The sequence below is a fragment of the Amblyomma americanum genome, chromosome 6 (genome assembly GCF_052857255.1).
Source record: "Amblyomma americanum isolate KBUSLIRL-KWMA chromosome 6, ASM5285725v1, whole genome shotgun sequence".
In the NCBI taxonomy this organism is placed as follows: domain Eukaryota; kingdom Metazoa; phylum Arthropoda; class Arachnida; order Ixodida; family Ixodidae; genus Amblyomma; species Amblyomma americanum.
In genome coordinates, this window is record NC_135502.1 from 28,203,441 (window position 1) to 28,218,404 (window position 14,964).

The following is a 14,964-nucleotide window of genomic DNA, read 5'->3' on the forward strand; positions in this document are numbered from 1 at the left end:
CATGATCTAACAATTTGTCATACTTGTGCGCTGGTCAAGGACGTTGAGCTGCAGCTTTATGAAACAAACATTCTGATGAAAATGCATGCCTGATTTCCAAGAATCTTCAATGATAGCATGCTTAAAAATATAATTGATACATGCTCTTCGATCATATTAGACATTCATACATTTGAATCGAAGATTAATGAGACATGCCACATATATGTTGCATATATTTAACCACAGAAGTTAAAGGGACCACTGAGGGAAACTTGATTCAATTTTTGTTCGTAATAAAAATTGATTCTGTGGCTATTTCTGCCTGTGCCTATGTTTGTCTAGGAGCAGGAAATGCATTTCTTGCTTAAGTGTTGGAAATACAAATTTTCCTGCCACTCCACACAAACCCGTGACGTCATAGCGACAATATACAGTGCAGGAGCGAGAGGACGCAGCGAGAGATATTAGTGCTGCACCCTACCATTCCCACACTCTCTCTTCACTATGTCACATCAACTAGCCCTAAGTGCTACCTTTATGATGTCAAGACTGAAAAGGACCCCATGACTACTGTTTGGATGGGAATAGCAGTGCCGTCTATCCTCGGTGATCCGTGCTCAAGAAAACTACTGATGCACCGCAGTTTAGTAGCGAAAATTGCCCGTAGGGAATACCTGTATTTCACTTGCTAATTTCTAGGTTATAAAAGATCCATTTTCAGGAAGAGTAGCATCATTGTCATTAGAACACGGTAATCTAAGGGCAAGACTAACTACATGCCTTGCCGCTGCAATGGCCGAGTGGCTATGGCGCTTAGCTGCTGGCCTAAAAGACGTGGGTTTGATTCCGGCCACAGCAGTTGAATTTCGATGGAGGCGAAATTCTAGAGGCCCGTGTACTGTGCGATGTCAGTGCACGTTAAAGAACCCCAGGTTCTTCACTACGGTGTCTCTCATAGTTCCGAGTCGCTTTGGGACGTTTAATCCCTATAAACCATAACCACATGCCAATTGATTTGCAAGCCTTGCAGGGTGCACTTGAATATGCCCACTTACAGGACTGGTCCTATTTGTAGTATGCATTTCTTGACAACAGTGTGAAGTCTGGCTAGGTGGTGACAGGAGAACATGATGAATGAACAGCGTGTAGTCCGCTCTTCTTGCGTCGCATTTCTATAAGTAGTTCTTTCATCATAATTCCACTTTTGTTGCGCTTTCTCCATAGAAAAAATGGTAGCCAATGCATTTTCCTCATACAAAATGACTGCCTTGAGAGCAGCACTTCCATACTTCTATCTCCACGATTGAGAGAAGTGAGCAAGTTTTTTACTGCTTTTCTATGACATGCTCCCTTCTCAGGCAAACTTTTGTTTAGCCCTTCGACGTTTGTGAAGTTGTCTGCAGTTTCCTTAACTGGCGCCCGAAAGCTAAAATCTGAGTGGCCACTGCGTGTGCCCACCAATAAATAATGCAACAATGTGCTGAACGTCTTGACTGCCTTTATTTGCACTGGTTGTAGGAACCCGCTTGCTTGTCATGCCTACCTAGATGGATCACAAGGTCCAGAGCAGCTGGATGGCCTTAACAAGACCAACATCCGTGAAGTTGAAATAAAGCAGGCCCGTGAGAGCGGCGATGGAGAGAGCGTAAACGCCTCCAACTGCAATTTTGGGGATAACGCTGCCAAAGAGGGCAGGACGGACGTAGTCCACCGCAATTGTCTCAATGCCCCTGCAAAGCGTGAAGAACAGGCACTTGGTGGTCAAAGCCAGAAAAACTGGTCTAGTTAACAGCTTTATGTTTTTGACACCTCTGAAGAAATGTGGGTTGCTGCTTTAAGTTTGCACTAAGCTACTCTGGTTACTGAAAGAGCTATGTCCTACTCTCTTAAAGCACATATCACAATTAATAGAGCGATGCTAGTATGCAAATAAGCTATTAGTACTAGTGTAAATAGTTTTTTGAAGCTAGTACAAACCCAAACACACCCTCTGATGTGTTCCAGGCATAACACTGTGTTTGCAGGGACATGTCTAACTGGCAGCCTTTTTAAATAAGCAGCGTACCTATCAATTAGCAGCTACACTCAAATGCCGCATTTTTTCTCTTTTGCAACCCGCGGCTGCGGCCTTCTAGAAGAGCGTGACTACCTTGTCTGCCGGTCTGTCCTATGCTGGCTGGTGATTGATCGCAAAAAACAAAAGTGGCCTAGCCCTAACGTGACTAGCGGCGCCCATGGCTCGCTAAAATCGGATCACTCACCAATGCATGTGCACGGTAGCGGATATTGCGAGAAGGCAATCCATCACTGGACTGGGGAAGATGAAAGCCCCAGGTACGATGGCAAGCATTGAAGCGGCGAGAATGCGCTCCGCCTTCCAGATCCAGACGTAGTTAGCTGCAGAGTCCGAAGCAGATGAAGTAAACGCGAGTTTAAATGCGCAAGGACAATAGACAGCTGCACTTACTGTCTGCGGAAGCCAGCCGAACAGTTGTGATCTGGGGCTTATACGGCGTGAGTTTCTGAGGCATGGACGAAACCAGCGGCATCTGCTTCTTGACAACGGTCGAAAAGTATGCTCTTGCTTGAAAGGAACTTGCAGAAGTTCCTGGGAAATGAGAAAAACGTGTTCGGGTAGTAAGTGAACACGAGCATAAGTTTAACGAGGAATGGTGCCTTGCGAATGGTTTCTGTTAAGTTAAAGCGAAGCGAAAACATCAAATTCGTGCTCATAAACTCGCGGTCAAAACTATATTCGTTACCTCTACAGACTGCCAGGCGTAACATGCTCGTAGCCATTGTCAGTTTGCAATATTGAGAAGTTCGATTCTTGCTCCAGGCGAGTTCCAACAGTCCGTGGAGGTCGGTCGGGCAATCCTACCGCTTCTGGATTTGGCCATTGGACTGTGGATTGGATCGGTTGAAAATGGCAGAAACTTTGTTTAGCTTAAAATACTTAAAACTGAGCTAAACCTCTTTTGCGCACAATAACCTTTCTCAGACCACATAACGTTACACAATAAGGACACTTATATTTGTTATTTAAATTTGAGAACGGGCATTTGCCACGTAGTTTTCTCTGTTAGCCCACGTGTTTAATTATCATCATCGAGGGTAGAATGTCATGTTGACGCTGTCATGTTTCGTTGTTGTAGGTTCGGCCGGTTCGAAAATACCGTATTACTTCGCGATTACTACCTTCCTCTTGTACAATGGTGTATCTGCGTGGACCCAGGAGGACCTTGAACTGTTCGACGTCGTGGAAGATGTTAATGAGAACTTTTACACGTTCCTCGGGCTCTCTCCTGATGTTGACACGGCGGGAATCAAGAAAGCCTACAGAAAACTCTCTCTTCAGTACCACCCTGACAAAAACAAGGAAGAGGGCTCGGAAGAGAAGTTCCGCAAGATCGTCTCCGTTGTGGAGATACTGAAGGATGAAGAGAAGCGGAAGAAATATAACGCAGTGCTCGAAAATGGCCTGCCTGACTGGAGGCAGCCCGTGTACTACTACCGGCGAGTGCGTAAGATGGGTGTCGCTGAGCTGCTGTTCTTTCTCGTCGTGCTGCTCACTCTGGGCCAGCACATCTTGGCCTGGGCAGCCTACTGGGAGCGGAAATTCGAGCTAGAGGAGACAGTCTTGGCCAAATTCAAACGCAAGGAACGCAAGTCGAAGAAGCTGACGCCCGTCGAGGACGAGATCCGCGCTTCTTACATCGAGAGCCTTGGAAAACCGCAGTACCAGGACCTGCTAATAGTTCGCTTCATTGCGTTTCTTGGCTGGTTAGCTTGGAATTCACCGACTCTTGCACGCGAGTGTTTCGTGAGGATTCAAGAGCGTCGCAGCCGCGCCGCTGCCGAGGAAGAGAAGACGAGCGGCGACGACGAGTCGTGCGACGAGTCTTCCGAGCGCGAGCGCAAGCCTCGGAGGCGGGCGCGCGTCATTCCCGAAGCTGGCGAGATGCCGGTCGCTGCTGGCTGTGCGATTGCTGCGTCTGACAGCGCGGCGTCGACTGCGCTTGCCGCAGGCGGTGACAGGGGCAGCGTTCGAAAAACGCCGTGGGGCGAGGAAGACACTGTTGCCCTCATCAGGGCCATGAAGAAGTACCCAACCGGCACCGTGGAGCGGTGGCAGAAAATCGCCGACCTGCTGAACCGTAGCCAGGATGAAGTCATGGCGGTCATGAAGCAGTTGCGGAACTCTCCTGCCGCCAACGCTACGCCGCACTCGCAGGGAGTGACGGGTGAGGACTACCAGTGTATGGACGAAAACGAAGAGCCGGGCCTACCGCCGCCCACGCGTGCCGAGAGGCAGCCCAGGGCCGCGCACAGAGTCGCGGACTGGAGCCAAGAGCAGCAGAAGTGCATGGAGGCCGCACTGCAGAGGTTCCCCAAGGGAACGGAAGACCGCTGGGACCGAATAGCCGAAGCCGTTCCTGGCAAGTCAAAAGAGGAGTGCATGCTCAGGTTCAAGTTTCTTGTTGAGCAGCTGAAGCGAAAGAAGGTTGAGGAGCGGTTGAAAGCCAGTTGACAGTGTGCGTGCATGTTTGATGTTGAAAATTAAATATATTTATTTTTCAATTTGCTTTTAGCTTGGTAAAAGAAACTTAATCACAGTACACGTTTGTGTACAACCCTGGTTGAAATCCCCTACTGTATGCATGACCCGGACAGCTTCCAGGCAATGTGACAGCGGTCTTGCAATGTTTTTGTAGATCTTGGGCACTTCACTGTGGGGGGTAGAGCCCATATCGTTAGGAGCATTGTGGTGCTAGACATTTCTTATGGCAATGCTGGTCATGTATGCACTGACCTGGAATGACTACAGTATTCCATGACCATAAGTTGACACTTCCATCTCGAGGAAAACAGATGAGTGTGCCTGGAATTAATACTATTGTTGTTACACTGGTACTCTCCAATGAGGACTTTAGTCGCAGCATGGGGACGTTGCATGGAAATGACAACTTTTGTTGAGCTTTGAAAGCACTAGAGTCTCATCAGTCAACAGACAACATCTTTGGCGCTACCATCTGACAAACTTTGACACTTCTTGCTACCATTTGTTCTGTAGAATGGAATGTGGTTGCATTGGCCAGTATATCAAATATGCCAAGGAGTGGAGGAAAATGGTCACAATGCTCTGAGGCCCAGTACACCTGCGCTGGATCACCTTGGCTGTGTCTACCGTTCACTAGTAGCATACACAGAGAAAAATTTTTTTTTACGGGGGTTTAACATTCCAAAGCGACTCGGGCTACGAGGGACACCGTACTGAAGGACTCCAGAAATTTCAACCACTTGGGTTTTTTAACGTGCACTGACATCGCACAATACACGGGCCTCTAGAATTTCGCCTCCTACAAAACTCAACCGTCGCAGCCTAGAGCAGCAGGAAAACTTTCAAGGAAACTGGGAATTGCAGAGCCACTATTTTTTATCAGTTGGCAGCCTGCGCAGGGTGCAAACACATAATCACGAGCCGGAAGTGTAAATGTAGCCAACTGCTGGTCATTTGGGTGGCATCTGAAGACCTCAACTGTCATCGACTTCAATGGCAGCTGAAACTGCCTATTAAATATGATGTGAGCAACGTGACTATTAGTACCACCCAGAGCACTTTAAAGGGACCCAGAAAGGGGGTCTCAATAAAGGTGTGATATGTCTGGGATGTTAAAAGATGACGGTTCATAATTATCCCCCAGCAAGAATTATTTTAATGTGTTTTGTGGAAGCTGAGTTATATGCAGACAAATGAACTTCCGTGTCTTCGCGCCTTTCCCTCTCCTCTTGCACGCCAAAACGGCGGCGCTCCTCCGCCGGCCCCACTAACTCAGCCCCTTCCCTACCTCCGCTGGCTGCGGCGCGCGCGGAGTGGCCACGGCCGCGGTAGTGCGTGACGACGTCTCAAAGAATTTGGCGCTGTGAACCAATGATAACCCCCGCCTGCTGACGTCATTTGCAAGACGTGACGTCGTCTGCCAGGTTTTTGTGCGAAAGCCCGGTTTGGTTTGGTTTATGGGGGTTTAATGTCCCGAAGTGACTCAGGCCATGAGAGACACTGTAGTGAAGGGCTCCGGAAATTTCGACCACCTGGGGTTTTTTAACATGCACTGATATCGCACAGTACACGGGCCTCTAGAATTTCGCCTCTATCGAAATTCGACCGCAGTGGCCGGGATCGAACCCACGTCTTTTGGGCCAGCAGCCGAGTGCCATAACCACTCAGCCACCGCGGTGGCTTGAAAGCCCGGCACAGCACGTCACCGCAAAGTGCGAAAGCGGGAATTTTTTGAAATGTATTGTAAATTTTCCGCCCGCTTTTGAGGTCCCGTACGCGGCATGGATGCTCGGTGGCCTGTACTCTACATAGTGCAAGCATTTTAAAGCCAAGCTCAAACACCCCTTTCTGTGGCCCTTTAAGTCCATATTTAAAAAGGTTAGCTTAAAAAAAATGGACATTTTGTTTGGAAAAAAAGCAACGATTTATTCTATTCTCTCTGCTATATATGTACAGGACAAAACAACAACAGCAGATGGGTAATAGATGCTATAGAAAACTTAACAGGAAATTAAACAAGCTAGTGTCACTGAATTCTTTTTGCTCTCCATTCCAAGATCTTCTTCTTGAGGTCTTCATTTGGAGTCACCATCTCCATTGTCAGAGGGGATCGGTTGAAAGGATCAGTTTGATCACTGAAAAACACAAGGTGTAGAAGACTAAATTACGCCTAGTTTGCAATTTGAAAGAGCAGCAATCAATGATGTAAACAATGCAGCTTTTAAAATTTGTGTGCAATTGAGAACACTGTGTTGCTGGTTTCTCCATCTGACTAAGAGCAATGAAGTATGAGTAGAACCCTCCAGCCTGGCCATTTTTTTTTTTACTTTCTTACTCTGCAAAAATGTTGGCAGAAGTGGATAATATATAAGAAACATGAAGCACTTATTTCATTATTGTCTTTCAAGCAAATGGCTGCTACTGCTGTTACCATTCTGACAAGCTGTTCATTCACATCCCAGAGAAACACACTGCTCCAGTTCTTCCAAAAGATCGAAAAATGCCAGCTTGAGCCGAATGCAGACAGTGCCACAACACGACCTTGCTTTGCATGTGCCCAGATTTATAGACCTGTTTTGAGTCTTTTTTGCCTAGTATTCAGTTTGAAGGAAAAGTTGTCCTTTGCCATTTTTCTCCTAAAGCCCATGGAGAATGGTTACATATATAACTTTGTCAGATTTCTCCATGGTACCGTGCCACCAAACTACCTGGTGCAGATCTCCCCAACTACCTTACTTTTCCACATCTGGGTGAGGAAAGCTGAAAAAAAAAAAATGTTTGTCTCATTACTGAGAGAACTAGAGCTGTGCTTCTTAGCCATCGATGTAATGCAAGCCTTTTGAGCTCCAATGAGGGTAGGAGTAAGGTGAAATGGGTGTACTACTAGTAGCATTGTGACTGTGGGTTAGGCTTCTCTTGTGGTCTACTGAATCAGTTCATTCTGGTAGCGCGTCTGTGTCACTGGAGACTGAAGCAACTGCGCTTGAAATGTAATGGCACCTGAGTAGGAATAATTCCATTCATGTACTTGAATAAGTGCACACAGTTCCATCAAGTCAACCACCATTACCCAGCAGCACGCCATTTTGCCACTTCTGTCATGCAGCCAAGAAATAGACGAACTTTACTGAAGAGCACCAAGAACCTTATAAATGTCTGAATGGACCCCAAAGGGTTTGTGAACCGTCAAGAGTCGCCAAGTTAGATTAAGTTGGCAATGCTGCCTAGTAGTAAGCTACAACAAGCTAGTCTTGATTCTGTTGCCATCACCTTCACACTGTACATAACGTGGGGCTGGCACAAAGTCAATCTGTGCTACAGTCACAAACCTACTCCTGATTAAATTTGCGAAGGTGGAAGCTAGAATACAGTGCCTACCTGAGTAGGTGCCTTGCAATGGTGGAACGGTCAATGGTGATGCCTGAACTTGGTAGCACCACAGGGTCAGTCATGATGGTGCTCATGATGGGGTCCAGGAACTCATCTGGGGCATCTCCGGTGGCTTCATCTTCTTGCTTCTGTTGAGAGGCTGCCCTCTGCAGGTGTGCACATACGCATACAGCAGTCATTAGGCTTTCTTCCTTCCTTAGTCGGACAACATTTGCTTCGTTTTGCTTCAATTTTGGATAATGCAAAAACCCAGTTAATTTGAACATTTTATGTGGTCCAGTGGACTTCTAATTAATGAAGCTCTATGCTATGTTCTGGAGTTTAAGTGCTAAAGGCAGCGCAACTGTAGATAGGAAGTATAAAAGCACTAGAAAAGCTTGCGCTAACAAGCACTGACTGGCCTGTTTGGCAAGTTGAAGTGTCAGTAGATGTACTTCATTCCAGAGTTACATTTTTCAATAGCCTAGTGGTTTTGAATCGTGCATTTTGCCAGATAGCACGACTTTTTCCTACATAAAATTAAAAAAAGAAACAATCGTATCAGATATTCTATGTACACATTGGACGTCACATATATAAACGATGCCAAGTTATGCAGGCGAGACAACCTTCATTTGTTTTCTATAAAAATCCTCCTTGAAATGAAGACTTCTTTTCATTCAGCTGTGAGCTTGCTTGTGGGAGCTAGTTCTTTGTCCTTGCAAAAGAGCAATCAAGCGTTCAAGCATACACCACACTGTGCTGTCACAGCAGTATGAAACAAGTCACTGCAATATCATACTGAATACTGCTTGCACATGAGGCTTCCCAAGGAGGGAAAAAAATAGCAAGGACACAACCAACCTTCTGCTACCATAAACTTGCTGCCCCAATGAAAAATTTTCTGGGCACTCGTTTGCTTTGCCTGAAGAGACAGGCACTTAAAAAAAATTGAAGTTGCTACACGCCACTGTGCAACTTTACATATGCGTCCTGAAAAGAATAATGTAGGCATAATTTCTACACACCTTGATTTTCTCAGCCAGCTCACCCACAGCAACCGAAAGAGCGCCCTGCCTAATTTTCAGGAGGACCTTTTGTGCCTGTGGAAAAAGGTCCGGACTAGGGGTAGGGTTGAAGAGAGAAAAGAAAAAGTATAAAATACTTCGCTTCCACATCTAATGACAGGCAAAATATCTTTTCTGTTGCCAAGAGTGCATGTAAACATGAAGTGTTTGCAGATGGTTGTTTCGCACCACCTGGTCCTGCACAGTAGGACTTGGCCATGTTATGCAAGACATCAATAGTGTGTTCTATCAGAGCTGTTGCAGCTGATTCCTCTGTCATTCAAAACTCATTCACATGACTTTCTGATGATCAATGGCTGAATGCCAGGTGTGCCTTGCTGTGATCTTTACTATATCTCAAAACTTGCATTGATGTCATCTTGTGAGCGGCATTTCATGCTTCTAATGCTCAACACAGAGCACTTCCAGAACAAGCAGCCAAAATGTTCCACTTGCATCACTTGCTTGCTATATTATATAGCACTAGTAGATTTGTCATCTGCTCTAATGTTTTTAGTCATTTGCATGTTACCAAAAGTATGGCTAGGGGTAAATGTGTGGTGTATGCAAGAGTCGGATACAAATAGAAAAAAATAAGACAAGGATGTAAATGAAGTATACAAGGATTGAACATGATGCCTTAAAGACAGACCACTTAAGCACAGACAGCCTAAGAGTGTTATGAAACGCTCCTGAAAGCAAAAAACAAAAGTTACAACAAAATAAAACCAACTGAATGCTAAAAAAATGAAGAAAGTGTATAAAGCGACTGCAATAACTATGCTTTGCAAACTATCGCACAAATGAATGAGGTTACACAAATGATTGAAAAAAAATTTTTTTCTTTTAGCTTCTGTGATTAATAACTTATACCAGGGGTTCTCAAACTAGGTCTCACAGACCTTTTCGGTTCCTTGGAATGCTTTTTGAATAACTCGAGCACCTAAATCCATCCATTTTATTTTGGAATTAATCACGCTGTAACTGCTTTAAAGCAGACTGTTTCACCATACAACGGGTCAGTATTAATTGAATTGGGGCATTTCTTGAGGAGCCGCATGTGTGCATGCTCCTTTTTGCATGCATGTCAGACAGGAAGGGCAGAGGTGAAAAAATGTGGGGGTTTCTCAGCACAATGGGGTTCCCCGAGGCTAAAAAGATAGACAATCCCTAACTAATGAATCAAGTTGTCAAGACTTTCACAGGAAATAAGCCTGCAAAGAACACTGCCTCAGAAGTAGCAAGATGCACTTGATAAAATGTCATCCAGGAGGAATTTTCGAAATTCCTTAGCAGGCTGCTACACCAGGTACAATTAGAAGTGATGCTAGAGCAATCTGCACAATTTACTTTGCACCTTACTTGGTTGTTTTATGTGATAGGAAACAAATTAGGTTGTGCAGTAATGAGCTGCTGTTACTACACTAACCTGTAGGACCGGCCATCTCTGGACACAGCAATGCAGAATGCCTGAGCCGTTGCAGAGTCAGCTGAGCCCAGGTTAGTGTAGATCTTGCAAATGTTCTGGACCAGCTCCTGTGGCTTGAACTCGTACTCACTGAAGTCCTTTACCTTGAGGTTCTTCTTCTGTGGACCAACCTGCATTCACAAGCACCACATCAGCTTTGGAGTTTGAAAGCGTGCACAGCCTGTGATAGTTCTAATGGACACCACTATTTTGTTCATACTGCATAAACAGTTGCATCAATGAGCCACCCCCATCTGACATGATGTGACACCACCACATGTTGTAGTTTGCAAACCTTTATGCAATTCCAGTGCCGGACAAATTTAAAGTTTCACTGCAATTTTGCCCCTCTTTTATTTATCTGCATCCAGAAACACATCCGTAGAAGCAGGCTTCTTTTCAAGACATTTCTCATTTCATGCTGAAACAGTCACACTGGCCCACCTACAGTGGCCGGCCATACATGCACAACTTGTCCACTCCTTGTGCCGTGTTGACAGAATGAAAGTGGCAAAGATCTGATCAGCTGCAGGAATCCATGCTGGAATGGCTTGAAAATTCACACACATCTCATATCAAGCTTGCACTACAAACCTCACTTAAAAACAAGTTTGTGGCAACTGCCATGTCAATGCGAGCAACATCTAAGACAGTTTTTTCAATTATGCGAAGAGTGTCAGCCCAAAGAAATGTACAGGCACTTTTTGTCCCATGAAGTGCTGATGAAAAATGTCAATTTTGTCTTTCATAAGAATGTTGTTTTGCACACTAACTGCAAGTATGTATGCAAGGAGTGCTTGAGTGTTCAGCTGCATGTGAATATAGCACCATTAGGGGGCTAAGTATTTAAGCGGTGACGTCGGTCTGACAATGAACATTTTTATTATTAGAGATATCGTAATGAAATTAGCCTTGTATATGTATTTCTTCCTCCTGTTTTCAAAAATATAATTAGTTTTGGTATAGCTCTATATACTGTATACCTTCTATATTATGAAAAAACAAGCCCAATTAGGTAATTTCTTACGGGTCATTAAGACACTTTCCCTCAATACTTTTTGGTTTCAAATTACTATATGGAGCTGTAGCCAAAGACCTGCCATGTGGAGCTATGCCATTTATGTTATTATTGAGGTACATCGTCATATAAAAACATTAAAGTATGTCAAAGCACCATAATTAGGAAATATAATTAGGTGACATTATTGTTCACAAAGTTTGATATCTTTGACTCAGCCATAAAAATACTACAACATAGCTGCATATTGAAGTTAGTTATGAATGGGCCATGTAAACTTTCGTAAGTGTAGTCAAGTTGGAAAAAAACATAAAGTTGAGAAAATCGCATTTGAAGTGCAAGTACCAGCCTTTCAGGTGTCATTGTAGGGGTCTGAGAAAATGGTGGAATGCAGATGTTCCAAAAGAATTTCATGATAGTGAGTAATACAAGAATTTAGGGAAGAGCATCAGCTTTCAAACAAGACCAAGATGGCGGCCATCGGGGACGAGGTTGCAGGAAGTGAAGGGTGCAAAGTTCTGCTGCATTTTGTTCCGTCACAATTGCCACAAAAATGTGACTGCAATAAATTAAATAAAAACTAATGCTCTTATCTCAGCAAGTGCTGCAAAAAATGTGTGGCAGTGCTAGAGGATGGCACTTACCAGATGCAGCAGGAAGTAGTTGAGCATGGTGGCAATGCGGTCTACCATGGTGGGGTGGCAGAAGATGGAGGACACCTCAGCTGTGAGGCGTGCCAGCGTGCGGATGGTCTCTGTGCCCATGACATTGTGGAAGTGTGCCAACATGCCCAAATGCTGCAGGTTGGCCTCGGCTCCCTGCTGCTGCTGCCCAGGCTGCGGCTGCTGCAGCTCCCGCAGGCGGCTCATGTACTGCAACGTTTATTTATACATTTATCATATCTTCTTTTCTGTGTTCATTGTTTACTTCATACCTGCATCGCCCTTTCGAGCATTACAGCAGGGAGATACAAGACTATCACAATAAAAACAAACAACAATCAAGCAGTTAGAGCATGAAAAAAAAAAAAGAAAGAGAATACCTGCAGAACGTCGCCTTTAAAAGAAAACTGCTTAAATGGTCCCTTCTTTGGGATTTATACATGTTGGGAGTTTTGCATGTATTGATGATGGCATGAAAAATATGACATGAAAAAAAGGGGACTGTCAGCTCTCATGCAAACATTAGAGGGTCCAAGTTTCTGAAGGTAGTGAAAAAAAGGGCCCGACTTGGAGCAGAGCAAGAAATGGCTACACATCTCCAGATTCTTGAGCTGTTTCTCCCAGCTTACTTTTTTGCTTGTCTTGGTAGTTGGTGTTGTGGTGTTAAGATTTAATTTTAATTTTATTTATTCACTTCACTGCCTAGAAGCACAACACACAAAAGGGCTTATATACAGCAAGAGGTTCCAAAGTATGCTATATTAATGCAATGGGACCACTTATCATCTACAGAAGATTCGCGATAATTCAAACTCAGATAATTCGCACTTTCAATTCATTCAAACAAACAAATTTCAAAATTTTGGTTTGCCAGGTATATTTTCAATGCATTTTAAAGCCACTTAATTTGTGCCGTTGTTTTCCTGAAATTCGGTTAATTCAAACTTCTTGTCTTGCTCCAACGCTTGTGGCGTGCAAAAGAGCGACGGCCGATGTCGGATACATCAGGTTTGCGGCGCTGCGTGAGCTGAAAAGTGGATCCCCAGCTCCCATCGGTCAACTCAGGCGCACTCTGAAGGGGGACCGCGTCGAGGTCCAATCGGCACTCCAAGCGACCGGAGTCACCACGCAGTTCCATCTTCTGCACTTCACTCACTACCAGCCCGCAGTTATGGCGGCTGTCGGGCATGCATCAGCGAGCCAAGCCCAGCTGTGTGCCATTTCGGATATTTATTGGCTCGTCGCTGGTCTTTTATTCTCTTTACAAGGCACCGCGCTATTCCGGTGCAAATGTGCGTTCCCCTCGTGTTCGTCCGTGTGGTTCTTCCTGTGCGCTGAAATGCACACCAATCAAGCGCTGCTCGTTATTTATGTGGTGCCGCCACTTGCGAGGAAGCCCTATCAATACCGCGTCGCACCTGTGAAGGAGGCCGCGGAAGGCCTTACAATTTGGAGTAGTTCTGCTTTGATACATCTGACAGTGCATGACAGAATTGCGGAAAATCAATACTAATGTGCAGTTTGCACAGCAGGCGACCAACCACTGCCTATTCATTTATCAACTAAATTTGCTGTATTGCAAAGGTATAAAGTTTTTTGTAGCTATTCAGTGGTACGAACTTCGAATAATTCAGGTTTTTTTCCAGATCCTTGGGGTCTGTATTATGTGGTTTTGCTCTGCCGGTACATTATTTATAACTTTTTCTTATTTTACTCGTATTTTATGTTGTTCCTAAAGCCTTTAGCTTCGTGTGCATAGAGAAATAGTTTCAAAATATGCTGTGTGCACAGATATTCATAAATCAAATTATGGTTAGCCTTCGGTCATATTAAATGGTGCACTTCTGATAATTCAAACTTCTGACAGTAAACACAAACAAAAATCTATGGTCTCTTGAAATATGACTCTTGAAAAAACGACGTGAAAAGAGCATACTCCAACAGTTATAATAATGTGAAAATACATAAACAGGTCCAATGAAAAAAATCTGAGGTCAAATAAATTGTATCAAAAGATAAGCAAAGTAAGTACAAATATATTTTACAGATTGCAGTAGAGGTATGCTTTAGAATATGCACGCCTCAACAATTCTTGTCAACAAAAAGCATCACAAAAGTACAATACTGAGACAACAGTAGCTCACCGACAGCGCTTCATCCAAAAGGAAGATAGCATCATTGATGAGCAGGTTGATGAATCTCAGAAAAAGTGGGGGTGTGGAGCACTCAATGTTTTCTTCAGCTTCAGCAGCCAGACTCTGCAGGTTTGAAAAGAGCACACATGGATGAATAAAATCACAAAGTGCATAAAGGCCCACCACCAAGTACCTACCGTATTTACTCACGTAAAACTGCGCACTCTCTTAATTAAGGCTTCAAAAAAGGAGGGATGCGGAAATTATTCGAAATTTTTGTGAGCACGTCCCAAAATACTTTATAAAGGCACAATATATACTGCACATTGATGCCTATATTTCGAACCCCCCCCCCCCCCCCCCCCCCCCCCCCCCCCAACTCACACCCCTCGCTGGCAAAAAAAAGTTTACTCCAAATATAAGATGCACATCCCGCCCTGCCCCACATTATACAGTTTTCCATGGAATGGCATGACAGAGCATGCACAGCTCAAAGTAGTAAATGTGAGACAGTAAAATTGCAAAGTCAGTAGTCAGAGGCAAATGGAGACAACAGGCGATAAAACGACGCCCCGCGCTGGCCGTGCGTGCGCACTCACTTTTGTAGCAGACGATGCTGCCAGTCTGTGACGTCTTTGAGGCTGCTTCGAAATGGCCGTTGCTGCCGGGGGGAGGGGGCTTGGAGCCAATAGCTTCAAATTA

The 14,964-nt window shown here is 44.6% G+C and overlaps 3 protein-coding genes across 4 annotated transcripts in view; 1 reads left to right on the forward strand and 2 right to left on the reverse strand.

The window, feature by feature from the left end:
* Positions 1–1,460: 1,460 nt before the first annotated feature.
* Positions 1,461–2,902, reverse strand: SdhD (succinate dehydrogenase, subunit D). Its single transcript, XM_077668865.1, has 4 exons — positions 2,745–2,902; positions 2,450–2,590; positions 2,244–2,379; positions 1,461–1,712 (listed from the first exon to the last, which is right to left on the reverse strand). Exons 1-4 carry the CDS (start codon positions 2,779–2,781, stop codon positions 1,535–1,537), a joined length of 492 nt encoding a protein of 163 aa, XP_077524991.1. The 5' UTR covers positions 2,782–2,902; the 3' UTR covers positions 1,461–1,534.
* A 178-nt stretch (positions 2,903–3,080) lies between these two features.
* Positions 3,081–4,563, forward strand: LOC144136493 (uncharacterized protein F54F2.9). Its single transcript, XM_077668860.1, has one exon. It carries the CDS (start codon positions 3,107–3,109, stop codon positions 4,511–4,513), a length of 1,407 nt encoding a protein of 468 aa, XP_077524986.1. The 5' UTR covers positions 3,081–3,106; the 3' UTR covers positions 4,514–4,563.
* Positions 4,564–6,448: 1,885 nt separating this feature from the next.
* Positions 6,449–14,964, reverse strand: part of Ube4A (Ubiquitination factor E4A) — a 37,822-nt gene continuing 29,306 nt past the window's right edge. For both annotated transcript variants that reach the window (XM_077668859.1, XM_077668858.1), the window contains exons 15-20: positions 14,272–14,385; positions 12,110–12,337; positions 10,409–10,578; positions 8,941–9,034; positions 7,922–8,079; positions 6,449–6,678 (exon numbers count right to left, since the gene is read on the reverse strand). In XM_077668859.1, the coding sequence (XP_077524985.1) occupies positions 6,570–6,678; positions 7,922–8,079; positions 8,941–9,034; positions 10,409–10,578; positions 12,110–12,337; positions 14,272–14,385 (873 nt within the window). In that variant the 3' untranslated portion in view covers positions 6,449–6,569. The remainder of the gene's footprint in view (positions 6,679–7,921; positions 8,080–8,940; positions 9,035–10,408; positions 10,579–12,109; positions 12,338–14,271; positions 14,386–14,964) is intronic.